Source organism: Panthera uncia (genome assembly GCF_023721935.1).
Source record: "Panthera uncia isolate 11264 chromosome E2 unlocalized genomic scaffold, Puncia_PCG_1.0 HiC_scaffold_19, whole genome shotgun sequence".
Classification (NCBI taxonomy): domain Eukaryota; kingdom Metazoa; phylum Chordata; class Mammalia; order Carnivora; family Felidae; genus Panthera; species Panthera uncia.
This window is the reverse complement of record NW_026057588.1, coordinates 31,431,986-31,457,866: the sequence shown is the minus strand read 5'-3', so window position 1 is coordinate 31,457,866 and position 25,881 is coordinate 31,431,986. Positions and strand designations below refer to the sequence as shown.

Below are 25,881 nucleotides of genomic sequence, written 5' to 3'. Positions count from 1 at the left end.
CCATGTGTGTCCCAGCCTGTTCCAGCCTCTGTCTGGTCCTTCCCCGCGTCTGCTGGGCCAGACTCCCTGGCAGAGGCCGCGCGTACCTGGTAGTAGTTGATGAGGCCATAGCGGCAGCTGTGCTGGTGGGCACACTCGGTGAAGTTCCAGCCGTAGCCACAGGCCAGCCCCTCGCAGGCGCCCGAGCCGGGGGTCACCGTGGCATTCAGGACCCCGGAGGCATCGCGAACCACGCAGGAGCCTGAAGGGGCAGTAGGGCTTGGGGAGGCCTCCCTCCCGCCCTTCCCTCCTTCCTCCTCTCCTCCCACCCCAGACGCTGGCCGCTTCTGCACAGGGCGAGCGGCTGCTTGAGGGGCCAGCTCTCCCTTTAGCGTGTGCCACTACTAATGGACGATGATGATGATGACGATGACGGCAATGAAATCTGCTAACGTGCAGAGGCACTCACGACGTGCCACGCGCTCCGCTAAGCGCTTGAAACAACCCTGGGAAGCAAGTATGGCCATCGCTTTCGTTGTCGGTGCCATTCTACAGCGGCGCGGTGACCTACAGTGACCCGTGAAGATCACCATGTCCTTAAAGCAGAGACCTGGCTGGCTGTGACCGGGGCCGTGTCCCTCGGCCATCCGTGAGCGGCTCACCTCACAAGGGGGTGGCGGGCAGCCAGAGCGCCTGTGAGGATCTCAGTGAGAGGCAAGTGTCAACAGCCCAGGCCTGGGTTCAAACCTGGCTCCACCACTCAGTGGCTGTGTGACCCTGGGCAGGTCACTTAACCTCTCTGAGCCCTGCTTTTCTCCTCTGTAAAATGGCGGGTTGGCAGTGCCTGGATTGAATGTGGTGAGGCATGTCAAGGGCCGGGCATGTGGTTGAGTCAGCGGTTAGTGTCGTCTTCACCACCACCACCATCATCATTATTGTCATTATTACCCGTCCTTCCTTGGGTCAGAGTATTGTTTGTCCTCTAGGAATTTCCCACTCTTGAATCTGTAACCTCAGGTTTGAAGGGACCAGAGGAGCCTGGTCTGACCATCCCCATCCCCACCACAAACGACCATCCCCCCCCCCCCCAGAAGATGTTCTGGTCACCACCGGTTGTCCCCAAAAAGAAGGTTTGAGGGTCCACTTCTTGCGGTCACCATGCTCTCCCTGTTAGAGAGCTGAGCCCCCTGCCCCGTGTGACCCTTCCGGCGGTCTGGGCTGGCTACTCACCGATGGTGGCCGAGATGGCCAGGTAGGAGACAGTGGTCCAGAAAATGGCCATGAGCGTTCCCTTGGGAATGGCTACAGCAGGGTCCTGGGGGAGGGGGAGGAAGAGAGAGAAGGCGTCAGGCAGCCTCTGGGCCTCCGTCAGGCCCTTCTCTTGTCTGAGGCCCAGATGGGCCAGCAACTGTTGGCTGTGTGTGCATCACCATCAGGTACCCATTGATTTGTGTGGTTCCACAGCAGTTAACATACAGACAAGCCCCAAACTCTCCTCTGAGGAGAACCTCTCTGCTGGCATTTTCCTAGCAGAAATAACAAATCTTCACATGCACACATCGTATATTCTACTCTTCCAGACACTTCCTCAAACATAACTTCCTGGGCAGTGGCCAGGGTGTCCCTACCCTGCTGGTGGGGAAACTGAGGCCAGGAAGCGGAGCGGAGGCCCCAGCCGGCTGAGCCAGGGGCGGCTCTGTCCTGACCACACCAAGTCCGCAGCCTCGGGCCTCGGGGGGCTGGTGCTGGGTGGTGCAACACAGGTAGGGACCCTTACAGCGGGGTCCCCCCGTCAGGTGTAGACCCCAGCCCCAGGGGCAGGCCACGTGGGCACCGGGAAGGACATCCGTGCACCTCCCCAGCTTTTCCACAGCTGGCAGGTAGAACCACAAATTACAGAGCTTGGAGGGACCACGAGACCGTTCAGCGTCACAGGCAGGTCCAGACAAAGCTGGCAACAACCAGTTCCCTGCCTCAGACACTCAGGAGCCTGAGTTGGAATTGATGGTCACTCAGTGATGAACGAGCCCCGGACCCCGCCCTTAAGGACCCCGTGCCCCAGGGAAGGAGGTCCCGCCAACACAGGGTGGCACCTGTCACGGGACAGCCTGAAGTGTGCTGGAGAACAAGGGGAAGGAGGGAGAGCAACACGGTGCAGCGACCACGGAGGGCCTCACGGCAGAGGGGACGGCTGAGGTGGCTCTGAAGGCCCTGGGGTGGGAGGAAAGGTGAGGCAGGCCAGAGCCAAGCAGAAGCAGAGATGCGTTGCTGGAGCGAGGCTGGGGGAACTGGAGCTTCCAGATCTGCTGCGGTGTCTGCTTTGGGGGGCCCGGCAGCTCTTCCTTGGGTACCACGATGGCCTGACTAGGTCAGCACACAGAGTCCCCCTGGTCCCAAGGCCAACGGACCGCCTCCACTTCCCCTCCCACCTACAGTGGGTTGAACAGTATCTCCAAAAATTCGTGTTTGCTCAGAACCTCAGATTATGACCGTATTTGGAAATAAGGTCTTTGCAAATGTCGTTAGTTAAGATGAGGTCATACTCAGTTGGGTGGGCCTTAAATCCAATGACTAGTGTTCCTGTGAGAAGAGGCAGGGACACACAGAGGGAAGAAGGCTGGGTGAAGACAGTCACAGAGACTGGAGAGAGGCAGCTCCATGCCAAGGAATGTCAGAGCCACCAGAAGCTGGGAGAAGAAAGGAAGGATTCTCCCCTACGGCCCTTAACACCTTTGTTTTGAACTTTTGGCTTCCAGACTGTGCAAGAATAAACGTCTGGGATTTTTTGTTTGTTTGCTTGTCTTTGGTTTCTGTTTGTTTGTTTCTGAGAGACAGAGCATGAGCAGGGGAGGGGCAGAGAGAGGGGGAGACACAGAATCCGAAGCAGGCTCCGGGCTCTGAGCTCTCAGCACAGAGCCCGACGTGGGGCTGGAACCCATGAACTGTGAGATCATGACCCGAGCCGGTGTCAGAAGCTTAACCGACTGAGCCAGCCAGGCGCCCCAGTGTCTGTTTTAAGCCCCTGTGTTTGTGGTAGTTTGTCACAGCAGCCGTGGGAGGTGGGCACACCCGGCCTCCGTCCTACCCCTACATCTTGGCCTGAAATCTCTGAGCCCAGCTCACAAGTCAGGCACATCTGAGCCCACATCCCAGCCCGTCTCTTCCCAGGGGTATGTGCGCTGGGACAAGCCCCTTCACCTCTCTGAGCCTAGGGATGCCCCGAACCCCGATCTGTGAGACGATAACCCAACGTGGCACGCAGCCAGCACCCACAAATGTGAGCAGTTAGGAGAGGGGACTGTGTCGTGCTCGGGGACACGTGCTGGGACCACAGATGCAGCACAGACCCCACAGCTGTCACCTGGAAGTCCCTTGTCTCTCAGCCTCAGCCTCCCCATCAGAAAATTAAGCTAGTAAAGCTTTCCTCGGCCATAGCACAGGCTGATTGTGAAGAGACGTTGGTCACAAGATTGCTCTGTCACTGCTAAAGAGTCGGGGAGGTATGAGGGATTAATATGATGGTAACTCTGATGTCACCCTTTAAAAAAAATTTTTTTTTAATGTTTATTTTTGAGAGAGAGAGAGAGACAGAGCACAAGCAGGGGAGGGGCAGAGAGAGAGAGACACACACACAGAATCCGGAGCAGGCTCCAACGCGGGGCTCGAACACACGGACCGCGAGATCATGACCTGAGCTAAAGTCGGACTGAGCCACCCAGGCACCCTTGACGTCACCCCTTTAAATGTCACGTTCTCTGAGGTCTCCGGCCACCTTGTGCGAATTTGTACCAGCTCCTCCACCCCCGCCCCCAGGGATTCCCTACCCTCCCTCTGCTTCGTTTCTCTCCCCAGCACCACCCACAAGCCACTCTCACTCCACGTCCTCCTTATGTTTCGGTGCCTTGTCTCTCTCACGAGAATGTCAGCTCCATGAGGACAGGAACTTGTGCCTGTTTTCTTCCCCGCTGTGTCCACAAGATGCAGGCACAAAGCAGGTGCTCAAAACATATCCACTGAATGATAAACTTAGGATGACGCTGAAGCCTCTTGGTTCTAGAAACTTGCATTCCAGCTCCTCTGCCACCTGTGTGTGTGTGGCCCTGGGCCACCCCAGCCCTCTCCGCGCTTGGTTTGCTCCTCTGTAACATGGGGGTGATGAGGGCATGAGCCCCCTGAGTATAATGTACCCGGCGGCCACATAGTAACAATTACCACAACATTGACTACTAGCCATTAGTACATTCTCCATGCTGGGCACTGTTCTAAGCACATCACATAAATTAGCACATGGAATCCTTATTCCCTGCTCTGCGAAGGGGAGGGGGCGGTGGGCTGTTAGTCCCATTTGACAGTTGGCAGAGCTAAAGCCCAGGGAAGTTTTAAGGGACTTGCATAAAGTCTCCATGAATGGAAGCTTCTCTCCCGTTGAGGACATACTGTCTCACAAAATGGGCAGAGGGCTGGATGCAGGAGGGAAGGGCCGCTTGGGGGCTTGAGGGCATTTAGGACAGAGTGGAGGTGCACCCCCCTTCCCCCCCACTACTGGGTCCGGGACAGCTGCCTGCTACCTGAGAAGCTGGACGAGGTGTCTGGATAAATCGCTAGGCTGCGATGATCTGTAATGGGGCTGGCAGGGGAACCAGGCTGTCTGGGCACAAGACAGGCCACTGCAGGGACCTCAGGGCAGACAGGCAGACCAGGCCTCTCCTGGCCGCTCCCCAGAAAAGGAAGAGGAATCAGACAAACACAGCCACTCCGGGATTCCCAGGCCACGCTGGGTACCGCCCAGGCATACCCAGTTAGAGCCAGGCTGGGTGGAGACTGTCCCCAAGGCACAATTCTTAACTCGTTTAAGAAAATGCATCAAGGAGGGGAGCTTTGGTGGCTCACTCCAACTCTTGGTTTTGGCTCAGGTCATGATGTCACAGTTTGTGGGTTCGAGCCGTGTGTTGGGCTCTGTGCAGACAGTGTGGAGCCCGCTTGGGATTCTCTCTCTCTCTCCCTCTCTCTCTCTCAAAAATAAATAAATAAGCTTTAAAAAACTGCTTCAAGGAGCACCTTTCGAGTGGGACTGGAGCCTGGGGGAAAGGGCTCCAAGCACAGAGCCAGGCTCTCACCGATCACCCCACATGCACACCATCTATCTCCTTGATCCTGCCCTGGCAAAGACACCACACATCCGCCTGCCCTTCTCTCCCACCTTCTACCAGTTTGTACTTCACTCTAAGCCTCCCATCCGGTACGTTTCACCCTCTATCCACTCAATAAGCATGTTGTCCGACTCTCAGCTGGGAATCGGGACATAGAGGCAGGCCCCAGTTGTCCAGCTCAAGAGAACGGGACAGGCGAAGAGACACGTAAATGGCCCGATGTCTTTATGCTCAAGAGCCACGAAGGGCCGGGGGAGATTTAAGGATGGAAGCGTTATTTGAAAGAGAAACAGAACTTCTCAAGGTTAAAAAAACAAGCGTAGGGCATCCCAGGAAGAGAGCACAGCAGAGGCAAAGACGTGGAGGAGGGACAGACAGCAGCAGGTCCTCGGGACTGGGGCAGGGGTCATAGCAATGGCATTGGCAGGTTGGAACCTTGAGCTCTGAGCCTAGGAAACTGCCCACATCGGGAGGGTGGAGGGCCCTGGGAAGATGTCAGCCCACCCAAGATGTGCATGAACCAGCTGTAACTTTGGAAGGTCAAGCTGGCTCCGTCTTCCCCTTAGGCTGACTCCCGGGAACCAGGGAGGAGACTGGCCCGCTTTAGTCATTAGTCCTCCAGGCCCTAGAGCATAGCTGGTGCCAATCAACAAACCTCAGAACTGAGTAGAATGAACGGACCTGGTTTGGATTGACTGGGGTTGAGTTGGGTTGGAATGGACTGGATTTTAGAAGCTCTGACTCCATGGTGTCTGTGCCAAGCTCAGTGCCCAGTGGGAGATCCCAGCGGGACACAGCCAGGAAGCCGGGGGTGGGGGGGGGGGTGGGCGTCTGGCTCACCTTGAGGTCCCCAGAGATGTTGGCCCCTGCCAGGATGCCTGTAGCCGAGGGAAAGAAGATGGAGAACATCCCGAAGAAGCTGCCTTCTGCACCCCGCCAGTCGGGTACCAAGTTCTGGACAAAAATGTCCGCTGGAAGACCAAAGCCTGAATCAGGGACGCCTGGAAGGCTGGGCCCAGCCAGCCAGGCAGGAGGCTCCTCTCTGGCAGCTCCTGGCCCTGGGAGTTGGGGGGTGGGTCTCATCTTCCTCATGCTCACAGAATGGGCCCAACCAGTGGGCAGACTGTACCCGTCCCCAGAGCCATGGGCAGGGACCCCAACTTGCACGTACCCCGGTAGCTGAAGAAGCCTTTGGAGGCCTTGTCCTCAGATGGGGGGATCAGCGTCCCCACTAAGTAGTTGGCAAAGGAGATCATGATGACGAGGAAGAAAAGCACCTGGGCCTGGGGGGTGGGTAAAGGACCCTAGAGGTCAGATGGCCTGGCCCTACCTGCTCAGGGAGCCCCAGCAGGTCAGAACCTGTCCAGGATCCCATCCTCATTCATTCATTCATTCATTCATTCATTCATCACCCATTATGCTGCAGGTCCCGTGCTGGGAGTCGGCCACATAGCAAAGCTCTTGGCTTGTCTTGCTGGTGAATAAGGAACACGACTCCGGGGAAAGAACGAGGGTGTGATGGGGACTGTGGGTGGGGCTATGGAGCAGAGTGGCCTGCAAAGGTATCTTCAAGGGTCCTCAAGGAGGGGATGAGTGACAGCAGAATGATCGGGGGCACAAGCCTGGGACACCCAAAGAACGGCGAGGAGGCCGCAGAGCCGGAAGCCGGAGGGAGGGGGAGAGAGGGCAGGCGGCGGCAGATCTGGCCAGTCTGCCCGCTGACGCCCGAGATTTCTGCTGCCCTCGCCCCACGGTGCCAAGCCTCTGAATTTTGGCTGGATACAGGTTCACGTGAGGACCACGTCTCCCTGCCCTGCTTGCAGCTTAGGTGTGGCCGAGAGATCAAGTTCTAGTTGATGGAATGGAAGCAGAGGTTTATGAGGAACTTCCAGGCGGTGCCAGAAAAGGAAAAGGAAGGGGAATTCGCTCCTTTTCACCCTCTCCCCTTCCTGCTGAGCGGACTGTAGACGTGGAGCAGGTGCATGGAGGCCACACCCAGGGATGGAGCGGCCACAGGACAGAAGCAGTCTGGACGCCTGAGCCTCCGGGAGAGACACACACACACACACACACACACACACACACACACAGACTTTTACAGGTGAGAGAAACACACTGGTCCTGGTCCAGGCCCTGCCCTCAGGGTCTCTGTCACAACAGCAGAGCCGAAAGCCCAGCTAATACAGCGAGAAGAGGCAGGGCCGGGCCCAGGACCGGGGCCTCACGACTCACGTTCTTCACCTGACCACTCCCAACATCCCCTCCTCACCTTGGACTCCCACTCCATGCCAGCCAGGGAGATGGCCAGCAGCACAGTGACGGTGACCACGCCAATGATGCGGATGTCATTGATTGGGTCCACGATGGGCGTGCCGTACTCCTAGGGCGGGGCACAGGCCGGGCTGCACACCCCACCCTTCCATCACAGGTGCCCTCTCAGCAAAGCACAAACACAACCACCTTGCCCACCCACAGAACATCCAGAGTCGTGCTGTATCGGCCTGGACAGTTTGGCCCTAAAGGAAACACACACCCCTGAAGGGGACTTCTGGGAATGGTCTTTATGTGATGAGATCACCCAGTCACCCACAGCGAGCAGACAGCGGCCTGGCAGGCAAAGTGGGGCAGAGGGGCAGGAAGGCCTGGCCCAGGTTGGGGGAGGGGAGAGCGAGGTAGGCTTCCCCGGGCTCCCTCTGCCTGGGGTCCAGCCCCCAGCCTTACCTGGAGCAGGTCCCGCACGGTCTCTGCAAAGCCCACGGTGTGCATGGCCACGCCCACAGCATTGGCAAAAGCGAAAATGAGGCCGATGGAGCCCCCGAGCTCTGGGCCGAGACTCCGGGAGATGAGGAAGTAGGTGCCACCTATTAAGGACAAAGCCAGAATCCGTGAAACCAAAGGATCAGCTGGCTGGGGTGGGCTTGGGGCAGGCAGAAGCCGAGGCTGGGAAAGGGTAACCACGGGACCCACGGGACCCATAGCACAGGAGATAACCGAGGCCATCTGTGGGTGCCCAAAGCCTTCACCTGGAACCAGAGGGAGCAGCCTGGGGAGTCCCCGTTTTGGTGGGGGTGGGGTGGGTGGGAGTGGCTTGGAGACCCATTCCCGCGGAGGAGACCGGGGGAGCGACAAGAAAGAGGAGGGCCTTCGGGGTGGGGTGGGACCCACCTGACTTGACCTTGCCGTTGGTAGAGATGGCCGAGATGGAGAGGCCCGTGATGGAGGTCACCGTGACCGAGAGCAGGATGATGATCCAGGTCAGGACTGCGGGGGGTGGGGGGGGAGGGGATGTGATTACCAGAAAACTCAGCTGGGGCATTTCCCAGGTGGGGAGCCATGTGAGGAACCTAAATTAGTCAGCTGGCTTGCCATGCCACCTAAGTCACTGAGCCTTGGTTTTCTCTGAGCCTTGGTTTTCTCATCTGAAAAATGGGTCTCTGTCTACCTCCTGGTATATTCTGAACAGCCAGTACATAAAGGATCATTAGGTATGGAAGGGAAGGTACCCTCTTTTAGTAATAAAAAGTAATGTAGGGACACCTGGGTGGCTCAGTCGGTTGGGTGTCCGACTCTGGCTCAGGTCATGATCTCGTGGTTCACGAGTTTGAGCCCCGTATGGGGCTCTGGGCTGACAGCTCAGAGACTGGAGCCTGTTTCAGATTCTGTGTCTCCCTCTCTTTCCCTGCCCCTTCCTCTCTCTCTCTCTCTCAAAAATAAATAAAACATTAAAAAAAATTTTAAAAAGTAATAGTTACTACTTGATGAACACCTTTGGGTACCAAATCCTATGGTGTTTTACATGCATCATAGAAACCCTATTATAGGTCTGTGGGTAGGGACAGTTATCACTCCCAGTTTACTGATAAGGAAACCAAGGCTCAGGGAGGTTAAGAAACTTGTCCAAGGTCACACAGCATCAGAGCTAGCATCTGAACCTTGGTGTCTGTCCTGGATGCTATGCAGGAGAGATTGGCTCTGAGAGGTTCAGGGACCTACTGAGGGCAAACAGGGCCAGGGACAGTCCTCGGGTCTGTTGACTCCACTGCAGACTCCTCTTGCCACACCTCCCTGTCCTCTGTCACTGCAGGAGCCTGCGGGCTCTGCAGCCCAAATTCAGGATTGTGGCCTGGAAGGGTAAGGTCTCAGACACACTCTTCCCCTTCCTCCAGGAGGTGACACTCACCGATGCCCGCCTGGGCTGTAATCCAGGGGAGCCGTAGGTAGAGGATCACGCCCCAGATATTGAGCATGCAACGGATCTGGGAAGAGAGGGGTCGGAGGTCACCTGGGTGAGCCGGATACCCCAAAGCCAAACATACAAGTCCCTGTCCCCAGTCATGGCATGGCACGGCCTAGGGGACACGTGGGTCCTTTCTTGGCTCTACTCACTGCAATGGGTTCCTACTTCAATGCCCCTCTAACTCACCGGGGCACCCAGGGAGGGGGGGGGTACCCAGAGACTCACTTTTCTGCCCTCCCATTGGGGTCTGAGGATGGGCTGCAAGCATAATCACCCCTCACCCGGCTCCCAGCCCGGGATCCTGTGTCCGGCAGCCCCAGCCGGGGCCCCAGTGGCCAGCTGCTGGCCCAGGGCCTGGCATCCAGGGGCAGCTCAGCAAATGCCAGCTGAGCCAATGCCCCACATACAAGCAGAAACAGCACTCAGGTCGCTGTGACTTCAGCTTCCAAATTTAAAGCAAAGCCAGAGGCCACAGCTGAGACTGAAATTCCATGGAGGTGGGGGTGCTGATATGGTCTTGGGCCCCAGCCACGTCTTGGGGAGGGGCAGGAACATGTGGCATTTACAAGGCAGGGAGACCTCTAAGACCCTCTATACGCTCCGAGATACTGAACGGGGCCACGCGAGGCTCTGGCTGCCACAGCTCAGGAGGAAGATCCAGACGCCATATACGAGCTGCTGGGGTAGAGGGGAGCTCACAGTTCAGATGGAGAAACGGAGGCACAGCCAGTAGGCAGCTGGTCAGAGTGAGGTCAGAACCCAGGCCTCCCGCCTTCCAGAGCAGGACCAAAGCTTTCTTCTAAATCTCATGCGATCCCCTCTGTAAGGTCCCATAATGCCTTGCAAAGCCAAGTTCATTTGATTCTTTGCTGTTTGAGGACTTACTGGTGCTCTAGGCCACAGGAAACCTTCCCCTGCCCATCACTGAGAATGAGAAAAACATGCGTGCACACTGTGTGTTTCGTGCTGCCCCCTGGTGGCTGTGGGGGAAAACAATGTCTTCTAATAATACCAGGGGAAGCATTGATCCAAGCAATTCCCGTCTATTAACTCATTTAATGCACATCATTTACAGATGAAGAAACTGAGGCACAGACAGGTTAAATAACTTGTCCAAGGCCATAGAACAAGTGAATATACACATATCTTTCCTAGGGCAAGGTATCAGTCTGGGGGCTGAGAAGCACAAAACCAGGGAAAATCTCTGAGGCCCAGGCTGGACCTTGGGTCTACCCTGGCCACTGACATCTGAGAGTCAGAGCTGAGCCTGGATGGAACTCTGTCTCCCACTCCCATTCCTGGGCATCCCACCCACACCCTACTCACCATCACCCCCTTGACCCAGCCAAAGCGCACAGGCTCCCCAGGGTTCTTCTCACTGTTGGTGCCTGTCTCGTCCTCCACCAGCCCGTCAGTCATCTCATGGCCGGGCCGGCTGTCGAAGGCCAAGGCGTGCAGATGGCCGCCTTCCTGCTGGAAGCCCAGAGGCCACAGGTCAGGCAGGCGGGGCTCATGACACTCCAGCCCCCCATCTCGCCTCCTCCACAGTCCAGCCCCCCAGGCAGCAAACCCAGCAAGCCTCCTCTCCACCGCAGACCTTCCTCATTCCCACCTCCCTACCTCTTTCAGGTGCGTGCAGCCTCTGTTCACGCACCTCCACTGGCCGTGGCTCATTACCTCTCTAGGAGGCTACGATTGCTTGATTGGGTCATCGGTGCCCGGACAATAAACATTACAACATGTGCCCCGAGCTCTATAGCTTCCACGCTCACATTTCACTGAGGCCTCTTGACCCATGAAGAAGACACTTGTTTGTCCCCGTGGCACAAGAGCCAAGGCTCAGAGAAGTTAAGCACCCGTGTCAGGGTCACACAGCAGGACCGTGGCCAGTCTTTGAGACGGTGCTTACCTTGAGGAAGGAGTGCAGGTGGGCCAGCGTGGGCCGGACCTTTCGGGGCTCTCCGGGCAGGGCGCTGTTGGCATAGTGCTCGTAGGCGGGCACCACATCGATAGTGTTGTAGCCGAAGGTGCGCATGTAGAAGGTGCTGCCGTGGGTCAGGTGGCTGGGGTGGCTGCTGTCGTAGGCAGCCGGCGGCGGGGGCTCATCGCCCCCCAGCAGCGTGCTGATGGTGAAGCGCCCGCTGCACAGCGTGGGGTCCCCCGGCATCTCTGACCCCGGCAGCTCTGCCATGGTGGCTCTGGGTGTCCGGGGAGGGGGCCAGGGTCGGCGGGGATGTGCTGGGTGGCTTTATAGGCTGGCCCACAGCGGGGAGGAGGCAGGCAGTTTGGCCCAAACCGCCCATGGCTGGCGAGCAGGGTCCCTGGACGGGGTGGGAGGTGGAGCACGTGCCCACTGCTGTCCCGCCCGCCACCTGATCGCGGAGATAGCAGCCCGGCCTGGGACTGGAAGGGCTGGGCTGGACCACAGCCAGACGCAGAGCGGGAAAGGGGCAAACACGTCCAGCCCCTGGGTCCCTGAGAGGCTCTTCTGAGTCTGAGAGCTGAGGACGTCTGCAGGACCCTAGGAAGCAGTACTCACCAGAGGGGACTCTTAGGGACCTTATGAGGGACCCTAGGGACAGCCTGATGACCTGTGGCCCCACCCTATGCAGGTTCAAAAACCTCTCATTTTACCTAGTATTTAGTTTTAGTTTTTATTTACCTAGTATCTGTGAATAGATGAATGGTATGATGTTTAAAAAGATGCACACGTGTATATAAAAGGTTAGTCTCTCTCTCTCTCGGACCTCTGACTCCTAGTTGTGCCCGTCCTTCCAAAGACATCTCAGAGTGTAAAAGCCATTACGTGCAAGCACCCCCAGACCAGAATTCAGCATGCGATAGGTGTGATCTGTAGCCACCTGGGGCCTGAAGGGCCCCTGGGGCTGACTTGTGGCTGGCAGGGGCCTGCGGGGCGACTGGGTACCCAGCCTGCACATGCACCGCAGAGCCTGAGTTATAGAGCCCAAGGGGGCAGCGCCTCCCCTGGCCCAGCCCAGACAAAGAGCCCCCCATTCCCAAGGCGGACAGCAGCGAGCAGAGGCCCCATTTCATCGCTGGCCCAGGTCAGCTGCCCTGAGGCCATGCCTTGATTGCATGGGGTGGGGGGGGCGGGCTGCCCTCCAGTCACCAGAGGCACCTGAGCCATTGCAGCGGTGGGGGCTGAAATCAGAAGAGGGTTAGGAGAGATGAGTTAGTGTGGTGGGCGCCCAGATGTGCCACCAGAGGGAAGGGGTGCCTGCGCTCAAGGTGCTGTTAAGTTAGTGGGGAAAAGGGACATGGAAACGGACTGGCCTGGCTGTGTAGTGAGGGTAGCAGTGGGAGAGATTCCCCCGCAGGAGGGTCAGGGTGGGGACAGCAGGGACTCAACAGACCCCTGACCAGAGCACTGGAGGACGAGTTGTTTCTCTGGAGGCAGGGGATGGACGGAGACCCCGAGGCCACCACCAGCTCCAGGCTTCTGAGCTGGGCTTCTGCTCAGGGGCCAGCCATCCCTGGGAGGGACAAAGAGGGACACATTTCTCTCCCTCCCTCCCAGAAGGGGGCAGGTAGAAATGCTTAGACTGTGTTAGATAGTAAACTGGGTTAAGGAGTCACCCTCCAAGATAAGGGTACTTGGACTGGGGTCCGGGAGCCCCACAAAGTTGTGGACAAGTTTTCATACCTAAGTGCATTATTCCGGGAAGGGGGACATACCTTTTGCTGCTAGAAGCTAAGCCCACGGGGGCAGGGATCTGGGCCTATGTCGTTCACAGATAATCCCAAGCAGCTAGAAGAGCTGTAAATACTCCATAAATGCTTGCTGGACGGGTAATGAAGGGGGAGCCAGAAGCCAAGAGGGCAAAGAGCGGCTGCCATAGAAACCCCCGGCTGGCAGTCTTAGCCTGAGTCAGGGGTGTAAGGGGCAGCTCCTGGCACTCTCCCAGCCGAGCCAGACATGGGGGTGAGCCGAGGATGACAGGCCCCCGATGACAAACCCGAAAGGTTATGATCACTGTGTATCTGTTTGCAAAGTTTATATATTCATCATATGTGTTCATTTTTTTAAAGAGACTCTCCTCGGGGCTCCTCTTAACGAGCCCCCGGCTTGCCTACCCCCTTCCCAGGATTTCTAGCTGCCCCTCAGAGAGGCTTCTGGAGAAGTGTGTCCCCAGCCTCCACCCAGTGGGGCCGAAAGCTAGGAGGTGAGGTCTCCAGGTCAGTTTTCCACCTTCCCTGCAGGTCTGGGCAGGGAGAGGCCGGCAGGTTACTCATTCCGTCCCATGGGGCCTTGGGGGCAGATCTTATCACCCTCTCACTTTTAAACTGAAAGTCACAGCTGCCTAACACCCCCTTCCACCCATCCAACACACTCCACCCTGGAGCAGCTGTGGAAATTTCCTGATTCCCATCTCAGGAGGGGAAGAGGCCAGGAGGGGCCAGGACTGGTTTCCAGCAGCAGAGGGGCCACAGGCAGAGAGAGGGGCCACAGAATTGCTGGGTGATCTTGGGCAAGTCACTTCTTCATCCCTCCATGACACCTAGGCCTAGGGGAGCCCCAAGGTCCCTGCTAGCCCCGCAGCTGCTTCAAGAAGCCGCTCCTGCCCCTCTGCATCTCTCTGGGGTGAGGTGAGAGTTGAACAGGACCCCTTGAAGGGCTTATCAAAAGACCACGTTGAAGGGACTGTCAGAACACCTGGTCCCAAAGCACAGACCCCCAGGAAAGCGGATTCTTATACGTGGATGGAAAGTGATCCAATTGGAGACACTTTCCAGGTGGGGGACACAGTGCTGGGTCAGACACAACACCTGCCTTGCGGGACACCAGCTTCCATGTGGGCCCCAGAGTCCTGCAGGTCTGGGACCCAGGACTCAAAGTCGGATGTACCCTGAACCAAGCCCTGTGATGTGAGTCTCAGGCTCACACCCCAGGCCTCAGTTTCCACGTGACTTTGAGCACGTCACCTGACTGCGGTGAGCCTCAGCTGCCTCAGCAGCAAGATGGGAAAGCCACCTGCCCTGGGTCATTGGTGGCTCACCTGTCCAGCGTCAACCCCCAGCGGAGAGACTTCGGGCTCCTTGCGTCTCCCGAGGGGGATGGAGAACAGAAGGGGGAAAGGAACTGACTCAGTGGTTGAGAAACTCCCTAGGAGCGACAACTCTAGCCACAGGGCTGATATGGTGAGGACAGGAGGGCCTGAGGCAACCTCTGCATCTCAGAGCCTCCTGGCTTCGAGGCCACAGAGCCACTCAAGCATTTATTAGGCTCCTCCTGCATACCAGGCACTGGAACTCACAACCTAGCCTGGCAGGCAAACCAGCAACTGGCTAGGAGAGGGGGCGGCTGCCCCAGAGAGGGCGGGGATTCTGGGGCCTGGGGTCAGCGCAAGGAAGAGGTGGCCGGGGCTGGAGCACACAATGCCATGGGGGTAAGGGGAGGAGGGAAGAAAGGGGGGAATGTGAGGTGTTTCTTCAGTTACACACATTTATTGAGTGCCTACTGCATACCAGGCCCTGTGGTAGGCAAAGGAAGCACCATGGAGAAAAAGACAAGGACCCTGCCCTCTGGGAGCTTACATTCTAGTGGGGAGACAGTAAGTAAACAATCATTATGATACATTTAGTGGTAGGTGCTATTAAGAAAACAAAGCTTTAAAAGAAATTTTTTTAGGAGGGGCATTTAGGCCTGAGAATGAGAAATTCAAGGTAGGCTCCAGCAATGAGAAGGAGCCGCCCATATGCCAGCAGGAATGAGTTCAGGGCTTCCAGAAGGAGGAGAGAGCATGTGCAAAGGCCCTAGGATAGGAGTGTAGACAGCAAGAAGGCTGGTGTTGTTGAGCAGAGGGACTGAGGAGCTGGGGTCTGAGACACGCAGGGATCACTGGGCCTCGTAAGCCAGGGTCAGAAGGTTTATATTCCGTCATGTGACGGTCAGATTTCCATTTACCAGAAATCACTCTGGCTGTTGGATGGACGATGGACTGAGGGAGGCAAGGTGCGGCAAGGCTAGTCGGGGACTACCACAGGTGCGCCGTGGTGGCGGCCGGGCCAGGGCAGCGGCTGTGGGTGGCAGGGGGGTGAGGACTGTTGGGACCTGAGGTGTGTTGTGAAGGCAGAGCTGACAGGCCCAGCGCATGGATTCACGTAGAGCAGCGGTTGGAGGGAAGGGCCCAGGAAGGACCCTATGGGGCCAACGGCAGCATCGCTGCTGAGCAGGGAAGCCTGGCAGTGCCAGGGTAAGGCGCCTGGACTGCGAGATGTCACCTCTCTCTGGGAAGCCGCTGGCAAGCAGGGCAAGGCAGAAAGAACAGGGCCGGGGAGGGTCGGGAGGGGTTACCGCACAGCCAGGCAGGAACAGACGGCAGCCTGGCTTAGGAGCCCCCGGGCCGTCCCCTAACTGCACGCGGTCTCGGGCATCACACCGGAACCCCTAACAGACGCTGACTCTGTGACCCCAGCCTGGAGAGTCTTTGGGCTTGGGGCCGGCATCTCCCCGGGGGATCCCAAGGAGCGTGCTGAGATCCGGGGAGTTAAAGACCATAATCTTCCACACACAGACTCCCCGCTCCCACCTCACCCCATCCCCACGTCCGTGGCCGCCCGGTCCCACGAGGCTCGCCTGGAGAGGATGGGTATGATGCAACCCTGGTGTCGTGAAATAGCCGGGTAAGAGGATGCGCTGCTCGTCGGCCTGATTCACAACACCAGCTGCAGCAACGATACCAGAACTCCGCCGGCTTCCTCCTCTGCACGTGGTTCCGCGGCTCTGGGATGGCAACGAGCCCCATGCAAGCATCCTCCCCGACCGACGGCCGCCCGGGGCCAGTGCGGTGCCGGGGCGGTGACGGATGGAGGCAGGGTCCCTGCCCGCGGGGGGCTCACAGACTGGATGGCAGCAGGGAAGAGGAGGGCACGCTCAAAGCCCCGTACGGTGCAGGGGACAGAACAGCTACGGGGGAACCAGGCACTGGCAACCTGCAACCTCTCCAGAAACCAGACCCAAGAAACTGAGATTTCTCACGGGCCTTACGGACCACGTAAGCGTGTCTGTTGCAGTCCTGGTCCTTTTACCAGTGTTATAGCAGCTGGACACTGAAGTGTCACGAGGCTGCTGGCAGCTAAAGCAGAAAGGGAAACATGCTTGGTAAGATATTTTCGTTGTTAAAGGAAGGACTCCTGTTCGTTTTCTTCATGGTCAGGCTTGCTTTTTTTTTTTTTTTTTTTTTTTTACTTATTGAGCCCACATTCATTCTACAAGTAATTGTAGATATTAATAATGTATTAGACATAGTCTGATGAGTTTGGAGGATGCACAGGACAAGGCATGATCACTGTCTTTAAGAGACATATAGTTCATCAGAAGAGGCAAAGCCAACAGTAACCATAACCTAAGGCATAACAGCATAAATCCCTGGATAAAATGCTACCTGGGTTCAGAGAAGGGACGGCTGCCTCTGGCTGGGGCCATGGGATATACAAAATAGCACAATTAGAACAAAGGTAAAAAGAAATAAGCAGTCGTTTAAGGAGGGAGAGTGTCATATGTTAGCTTGGAGCTTCCTGGCAGGCAAGGCAAAAAGCACAATTATGATCAGTAGTCACTATCTGATGAAAGAGTGAGATTTCAGTTTTCCCCCATCTTCCTTTTCTCATGAGGAAAAGAAATCTCCATCAACTCTTTACCCCTCCATCCAGGCTTAGCCAAGAGGATCGCCAATGCAAGGGTGGCCCAAGCTCAGTCCAGCCACACCAACACAAACTGAAGCTAGAATTCTAACACAAATTCAGTCCTGTAGTAACAGATATGACCACACGTCCTTCTGTTTTGCAGGTTCTGTCAACGTGCTCTCCAAGAGACCAAGAAACCCATCATCTCTCCTGCCTCCAGCCTCTCACGTTATAAGATCAGCGTTCTAACCCCTGAACTATAGAGACTAGCCTTTCATTTTAAATACACCTTTAGCTTTTCCAACTTGACTGTAACCCTTTTTGCCTTTCCTGAAAGCAATAGGAAACATGGGTATTCTGCTCGATTTTGAATTCCACGTGTATTTCTAATCAGAATACTCTTTAATGGCCTCTTTAATGGAGCCCGGGAGCTCCCATAGCGGGGATCAAGGGGTCTAGAATCACAGAGCTGCCTTCAGAAGCTCAGATCCTCCACCCGGTCCCCCAAGCCCACACAGAGAGGTAGTGGGAAGGATGTGAGCCAAGACAGGCCTGGGTCTGGCTCTGTAGCCCCTACCTCAGGACCTCAGGCCTGTCCCTGCGTGCCTTAGCTTCATCATCAAATGGAGAATACCTCTCAGTCAGTGGGGTTTTTTGATGATCAAGAGAGGGAGTAAAAGAAGCATTTCAGAGGATATTAATACCACTCTGCAATGTAAATGATATGTATATAATTTTATCTCAGCTCCTTAGCTACCAGGAAGGAAAGGGAGGAGAAAACCAACCCATCTCGACTGTTTAAGGCAGTATTTTCCGGTAAGGGCAGCTGCTAAAGTTTATGAAACAACAAAAAAAAGTTGGGGCATGGGAGAAGTGATGGGAGGAGTCACTCAGCATTAGGAAGCAGAAACCCAGAGAGTTGGTTTTGGTCTTTTGCAGTCATCAGAGCTCAGGATTTGTTTGACAGAAGTTGCGTGTAAAAAGGCAGGACATGTTCAGAGGATCCTAGAAACTCAGAGTGAGGCAGGCTTCTCCCTCAATGGTTGCCTCTTTCCCGGATACTTGAAGTAAGCTGCTGGCCACCTTAGTATCCCAAGGCAGAATCCCAAAGGATCTTCTGCCGAAGTCACCCAGCATCCCGGGGGTCAGGTTGCAAAATGGCACTTGCCACTCAGGCTGCATTTGTGCTAAAGTGGGGCAGGGGTTGGAACCTAGGGGAATCTCCCCTCCAGATTGGGTCACTATGGCAGAGTGGGGGTCCCGCAGGGTATGGAGGCCCCCAGCAGGAAGTTTGAGGGGCTGCATGTGGAAGGGAAGTTGAGTCTCTACCCCTAGAGAGCTCAGTTAGCAGCACCACTGAGCATGCGCACTAGAGAGCCTCGGGCAAGCCCCAGTCAAGGCACGTGCCTGCTGATGGTGAGCGCAGGAAGGTGGGGGCAGGTGGACACTACCAGAGATTCAATCAGAGTCGTCAGATGGTCATTCGCTTGTGATTTCCTGCGAAATGTGCACCACCCCCATCGCACACACCCAGTGATGCTCTTTAATGGAGGTCATTTTTCTTGGTTAACCACCTGGCATTGAAGACCAGGCTGGACAACTGCCATTGACCTTGGTGGGTACACAATGGGCAATCTAACCTAGTGAGCTTAGGTACGATGCATAGTTTCCCTAACCAGTTATAATTTTTATCTTCCTATTTAGTGCATCTCAGACATTCTAGGATTTATCGAAAACCTGTGTGAAAAGTGGGGGAGGGGCTTCCACACTTAGACCTGGAGGCCTACTTCTCTACTCCCTGTGTTCAGTCAGAACAAAGGTTCTTGACCCAGGGAAAATAATCTGGGGAGCTTTTTAAAAAAAACCTGAATTACTGCCCAGGCCCCTCCCCAGTCCAACTAAGGCAGAAGCTCACGGGGCAGGGGTGTGGACAGCAGTTTTAAGAGCTCCCAGGGTGATCCGCATATGTAGCCAGGGCTGAGGCCGGCACAGCCCGAGCTGTGAGCTAGAGAAAAGATGTGTTGACTGAGCCTGTGTGCAGCCCAGAGTCTGGGTCTTTCTTCTTCAGTAAAGGTAATGCTGATTTAGAGTTTCTTAAAAACTATCTTCCATGTTGTAAAATGTTTCTAGAAAGCTTTTTCTCCTGGATAGACTTGTGGATACATAAGCAGGCCACCAGCCCTTTGTGCTGAATTCATTGCCCAAGGCCAGCAAGTAGCCTTTAAATTATTGATTTGTAAGACAAGTGTGTGCTCCCAAATCAGACCACCCCCCATCTCTCTGCCTTAGGGACCATACCTCCCCCAGAGCCCCCTTCTCCCCACCCACCCCGCCCCGGTCCCACATACTCACCTCTTGAACAAGGTGCTTGGCCAGGATGGGCTGAACATGAGGCCTACAGCCCCTGGCAGGTCTCCACCTGGCTCCAGGGCCCCTCAACTCACCTGAGTCCTGCGTGGCTCCTGCTTCAAGGTCGTAGGAGAGATTAACAGTTGCGTGACACCACTGGTATGCGGCTAAGAGACGAGCTGCTGTTCTCTGTGTCCTGGGGCAAGCACGTCAGCCACACCCACACCACACCCCCCATGTCTGTGGGTCTGAATCCTGGTCACTTGCAGATGGCTCCCACATCCCCCAGCCACAGGAAATCCTGCCTTGGATCTTCTTGATCTGGCTTTTTCTTGCAGCATTTCTTAGGGCTTCCTATTTTATTATGGTGGGTCTGTGGGCACAAGTACACACACCTGCTTATCTCTTTTCCCCAACCACACTGTGGGCTTAAGAAAGCAGGGACCGTGCCTCAGTCCAGAAATTTGCCCCACAGCTCTGTTGGGTGCTGAGTGGTTGCGAGAGGTTGTAGGGAGAGGACCTTTGCTGTGGGTCTCACTCCAGTAAAATGTAAACTCCTTGAGGGAAGGGACCTGGGTTCATTTCATCACTGTGTGCCCAGGGCACGGGATAGATGCTCCCACATTCTCCATTTAGCAGCCACTGAATCAACAGGAATCACAAGCTGAACTTGACATGGCAATGTCTGTCACCTAAGAGCAAAGTTTTAGCCTACCAATTTGGACCTAATTTTGTTTCTTGCGGAAAAAAAAAAAAAAAAAAAAAAGCCATCCCTGGCGTGGGGGTAGTTGATCTACCCTGCACCCATATGAAAAACCTGTTGTGAAGGACAGAAGCCAAATGGTAGAGGACATGCCTAAAACCCTAGAGACCCGTCTAAACGAGACTGGGAGCAGGGTGGCCAACATTAACTTTTATTGAGGGCCCACGCTGTGATAAGCAATAGGTAGGTGACTTCTATAAACTGCCTAAATCTTCCTAATAGGCTGGCAGAATAGGAACTGATGTCCCTGCCTTCTACCTGAGCAAACTGGCTCAGAGCGGTCAGATGACTTTCCCTCCGTCATTCGATCACCGAAAGATGAAGAAGGGGCTTTAGCCTAACTTTCAGTCTTGCTCCAAAGTTTGTGGTTGTCTCTGGAACATTCCGGGACCTGAGGCCTGGTGGAGCTGCTGCCGGCTCGTTCCGTTCAGGTCTCTGTGCGCTGAAAGCCTTCAGTTTCCTCACCCTGCCCTCTCCCCACCCCCACTGTTGCTGAGCTCTTTCCTTGCAGGACTGAGTTGTCAGGGAAGTCTGGAAATCCTTTGGCAGTTTGTGCTAATGACAGCCGCTGGCCACCAGAGGGCCACGGGCAAACATCTGTATTTGAGGAACCCAGGTGCCCTTTATGGTTTGGTTTAACTTTCCTGAAAATACATGCCAGTTTATCTGTCAGGCTGATCGGCATGAAAGCTCACTCACAGACCCACAATGGGTCTTCATGTGGGGTGACCAGTGGCCCTGTCATCTTTCCTTGCCACTCGGGTGGCATTTTACAAGGTTTAAACAGAGGGCTCTGCTGTAGAACCTCTAAATCCGAGACCTAGAAAACAGGGCCACACTCTGCTACGGGGCCACCTCTCCATCTGCCTCCAACCCCCTCCACAGTTTCCCTCGCCAACCACAGGCTCAGGTGAGCCATTCCAGGAGGTGCTACAGCGTCCTGGGAGAGACCATTAAACCCAACAATGGGGTGTGGGGCACCTGTATGAGGCCCAAATTCCCAGGTGACTCATCAGGAAATGATTTCCCATAAGCCCCGGGGGCCAGAACAAGCTGAGGGACCCCATGCAAAGGGAATGGGCTGAAACTCTCCCATGAAGCCCCTCTGGGACAGGACCCCTAAGCCTCCATGCAGCTGGAGCACAATCCCTTCAGAGCCTCTCTCCAGGACAAGGTCCCCGTGGTGGACGGAGATGGACACCTCCTACCTCCTCAGCCATTTGCATATTCCCAAGCCAAATCCCACACCCAGACCCTGAAAGCGCCCCTCCTGGTCAGAAATACAGGCAGATACTGTCCAAGAGAGCAAGAGACATCTGTCCTGTGACCAGGCCCCAGTCTCTCCCACCATCTGATCAAAACATAGCGCCCCATCCCCCAAGTCCTGTATCCCCTTCCCCAAGGCCAATAGCTGGCTCTCAACTCCCATTTAAAATGCTTTCCACTGAGAGTGCGAAAAAAAAAAGCCACAGACTTTTAGCAGTTCCAAGTTCCAGAACGCATGCCACATGCTGGGTTGATCACCAGATGTTCTTATCATCACCCCACCACACCTCCAGCCAGACTCTGACCCCTGGCCAGGGGTCTGAGCTCTGAGGCCAGTAGGGGAGAGCAAGACTTCAGAGCTGGTATGGGAGTCCTGTACTTACACAGACCTGCGGGGACTTCGCAGACCCAGGGACCGGGTAGGCCGTAGCCTTCCTTGCAAGGAGTGGAGAAGGGGCCCGGCTCAGTCATCCCCAAAGGCTGGGAAGAGGCACTTCTGCTGCCTTGTGAGGAGCCCCAGGCTGTGCCTCAGCTAAGAACATTCCCAGGAAAGAAGGCCCAAGAGCGGTTTCAGCTCCACTGAAGGATGGAACAAAGGGAGCACATGGCATTTGGGGAGAACATTCCAGAAATTTACTGGCTATAGACAGGGGCAGTGGTGAAAGAACCATCCTAAACAAAGTAAATGCAGAAGTTACTGTACGAGAAAGGAACATGCAGAACACATACACTGACTCTCCCACCTGCCCTTCTCCCCACAAACACCACACAGCGACAGTATCAGAAAAGCAAAGACAAAAGGAAATAACTGAATAAAGCAAAGAATTCTCCCCACTGTGATTCTAATAAAAGTTACTGACCAAGTGAGAAAAGGCTGTGCTTTCCCTCCCTCTTTTCTTTATAAGATACACATTTGAAAGTCCCGATGGAAATTTACCCAGTAGATGATAGCAGCTGGGGTCAACCGGTGCCCGCAATCTCCCACGCAGCCAGCCTGCCTGGCTCATCGAAACTAAATTCCAGTCACTGCCCTCTCTCAAGTGACTTCATATCTCACTGTCATTTCCGCTGCCCACAGAAGCACAAACAGTGCAACAAATCAGGGTAATCCAATTTAGCTGGAGAGCTCCTGGAGCCCCGGCCAAACCTGGAAGCCTCTAGGCAGCAAAAGCCAGCAGAGGCAAGCGCCTGGATAGGGCAGCCAAAGAAAATTGGCACATACTTACAACCAAGAACTTATTGTTTATCGGAAATTTAAATTTAACTCTATGTCCTGTATTTTTATTTGCTACATCTGGCCCAGATGAAGGGACCTCAGCTGTAGGTCATGCAGCCTTGGATGCCACCTGAGAGCCTGTGTAGGCCAGCTAGGCTGAGGCCATCAAAGGGGCTATGGGTATGCCTATTTCCCTGCTAGAAGTCCTCTCTGGGATCACTGGCTCCCCACTTTCTGCTCAAATAGAAGCCACGGTCTGAGACACTGTTTTACCCTCTCATCCCCCCAAAACAGATTCTCAAAAATCCCAAGGGTAAAGGCAACAAGGAGGAGAATATGCCAATGCAATGTTGGGTTTCGGCCGGCCCTCCCTATCCCCTTTTCTCTATCTGGCCTTTACTGTTAACAGGAAATCACATTTCCACCTCCTTCCTCTCAAACTTTCCCTGCATACCGCGCAGCTCTGTACCCTTCCGTCTTGCAAAGATCAGCTGTGTTTCATCTGACCCCAAGAGACACTCCTCTCCACCTTCTTTCAGATTGAATGCCTTTAGTAGGAAACAGGGAGTCTGAATCCAGGCATATGGAGCTGGCGAGAGGATGTGGGGAGGGGGCTGGCACAGGAAGCCAAAGCAAAGAATCTGTTCAAACATTTGCTGAGCAATCCATCGTGGGCTGTATACCCAGAAGGCACACAGAAGCTATTTCAACAATCAAGGTTAGGACAAAAATTTTCCTCCTTTCCTGGGTTAGCAACTTCAAACCACCGATATTTCCACTTAGGTGATGGCGGCAAAAAGAGGACTAGAAAGAAAAAAGCCCACATTCTTAGACTTGTTGCACACTCTGGGAGGGCGACTTGAGCACTCTGGCTTATCCCCAGTGACCGAGCCTGGCCCAGTACACGCAGGGGCTTTGTAACTGCTGAGCTGAACTTGGGCTGGCAGATACCTTGGGCTTGTTCAACCAGGCCCTGGATTCTAGCCAGCCACATCAGTTGCCTAACAAGGTGAGGAGAGGCACAAATAAATCATTTGTGTTTAGTTTTCAAGACATTTTAGTTAGTGGCTTTAAGTTTTTTTCCACCAACCTTTGCAGTTAGAAACAACTGGCAGGAGGACAGATTTACTTCCCTCCTCTCCCTGCCCTGTGAGGGGTACTAATTTACTATGAAACTGTCCGAAGATGGGCTGGACGCAGGTGACTTCTGAATTCAGCCTGGAAGAATGAAGAAATGGGGGACCACCCCTCCCAAAAGCTTCATTTTTCTTGAGGGCCACACAATTCCTGTTTTAATAAGTTGCTGACTTCTTCCTGACATATCCAAAACACAGGTGCAAGAACCTAATTTTACGGATATAAAGTGAGCACTTTGAATAATGCCATAAAACGCACATTTTCTCCCAATTTGCTGGACGCAGGGCCCGATCTCTGTGGCTGACTGATGCTAAGTGAGAGTCTAGTCAATGTGGGGCTCGCCAGCACCTTGGCAGGCCTGGAGCAACCCACCAGCCTAGGGTTTTATTCAGGGGTCTGGCATGCTGGAGTCGCCCCCTGAGTGGTGCAAGCTTGGCAGTGATAGGAGTTCCCTAACGAGCTGGACAAAATTCTGATGCCTAACGGAGAAACAAGGATTGCAGAGACCCAGTCTATGGTAGTAGGACACGGGCACATCCACATGTAACTGCTAAATTTAGTATTAAGAGTTTGGCCCGGAGAGGTTACTCAGAGCAGGCAGGGGTGATAATCTAGAGTGAATAGTCCTCCATTTGGTTTTTTGTTTTGTTTTTTTTTTGTTTTTTTTTTCGTAAATCATCAGTGCTGGATACTGTGGGGGGAAAGTCTATAATACTGTGTGTAGGTGCATCAAAAGAATAACAACAATGGCTGCTATACTACCATTAAAAGTCTCTAATTAAACCATAAGTTCTAGAGAGGCAGGAGCAGGGCTTACATCCTGGCCCCAGTGTGAACGGGCACTGCCTGCTCTTTGAGGAGCCCGTCCAGCACACCAGCGACAAAACCAAAGGATCCGTTCTCAGAGAGCTCACCAGCTCCTCTCGTTTCCCCCTTTGAAGTTAGGCAGCCGGGGTTGTTTGACTTTAAAACAAACAAATAAATGAATAAAAGGAACAGAATCCTTGAAATCAAATCTCAAGGTCTCTGAAAAGGACCCTGATTAAGTCTGTACTTCCCTCTGTGTCTGAGTAAGACGGTGAGCCACTCTAAGGCAAGCACTAACTCTGTCAGTCTCCAAGTGCCCTTGATTTTGTTACAAAGATTGGAATCACATCTCTAGAAGATGCAAGGTTCCCAGTTCCACTTTCTTTGCTTCTCTGCACAAGTGGTAAAATCACAGACCACCACCGAGGGAGAGGATTTAGTTCCCTGAATGGATGATCCGAGGATGACTTTTACTAACGACCTGTTACAGGATAGGATTTTTGGGCACAAGCTGTAACCATGGGTACACGGGAACCTGTTCTATGCCTTGCAGACTCAGGCTCCCATCTCTCAGGTCTCTACACGGAGCAGGCCGTGCATCACCACAGAACCGGCCGACAGGACAGGCCCTGGGATTTGCTCCGGGAGTCTGATCCTTCTGGTGTGATTCCAGTTATCTTATCTCTCCTACAGAAGGCTCTCTGGGCAAGTCCTCAGTGCCAAACAGGGACTGCTTTCCTCTGAAGGGTGGAGCCCCCCCCCCCCCCCCCCCCCATGCAGGGCTCACAGGCAGTTCTATTTGGAGCTAGCAGGGCTGCATGATGCAAGGAACAGCAAATTCGCAGGTAATTCCCGTGGTGGGAAGGACGAACAAGCGGTGAACCAGGGAACAAACACGCATTTAACCTTAGGCTCCTCATGTCTGCAAGGAAGATCCAATATTTACAAGCAGAACACTAAGTCACACTTTATGCAAAGTCCACTGAGTTCTCTTTTTGTAAAAAGCAGTTAAAGCACTGGGCGACTTGTTTTAAAAAATATAAATCAGCACCTATCAACAGGGTACAACTTACTAAGTCAAGTCCCCTGCGGGGCTCATCTTTTAACACTTTCCTAGTGACGCTCAACTGAAGACCAGTGCTCCAGGGTGAACAGGTGGGACAGGAGGAAGGCAGCCGCAACCCCTGCCAACCCTCGAGCTACGTCCTTGATGGATAGTGGAATCCAACTGATGAACAGCAGATGGCCCCGTTATTATTCTGGGAAAGATTAGTGCTTTCCCCAAAGGAAAGTTAACAACTATTTTAACCACCACAGGATAGCAGGGATA

At 54.6% G+C, this 25,881-nt stretch overlaps 1 protein-coding gene across 1 annotated transcript in view; it reads right to left on the bottom strand.

The window, feature by feature from the left end:
* Positions 1 to 11,557, bottom strand: part of SLC12A3 (solute carrier family 12 member 3) — a 37,656-nt gene extending 26,099 nt beyond the window's left edge. The window contains exons 1-10 of the mRNA XM_049622166.1: positions 11,276 to 11,557; positions 10,693 to 10,839; positions 9,310 to 9,385; positions 8,295 to 8,390; positions 7,851 to 7,990; positions 7,399 to 7,509; positions 6,301 to 6,412; positions 5,970 to 6,100; positions 1,210 to 1,294; positions 87 to 241 (exon numbers count right to left, since the gene is read on the bottom strand). Coding sequence (XP_049478123.1) covers positions 87 to 241; positions 1,210 to 1,294; positions 5,970 to 6,100; positions 6,301 to 6,412; positions 7,399 to 7,509; positions 7,851 to 7,990; positions 8,295 to 8,390; positions 9,310 to 9,385; positions 10,693 to 10,839; positions 11,276 to 11,557 — 1,335 coding nt within the window. The remainder of the gene's footprint in view (positions 1 to 86; positions 242 to 1,209; positions 1,295 to 5,969; positions 6,101 to 6,300; positions 6,413 to 7,398; positions 7,510 to 7,850; positions 7,991 to 8,294; positions 8,391 to 9,309; positions 9,386 to 10,692; positions 10,840 to 11,275) is intronic.
* Positions 11,558 to 25,881: the final 14,324 nt, after the last annotated feature.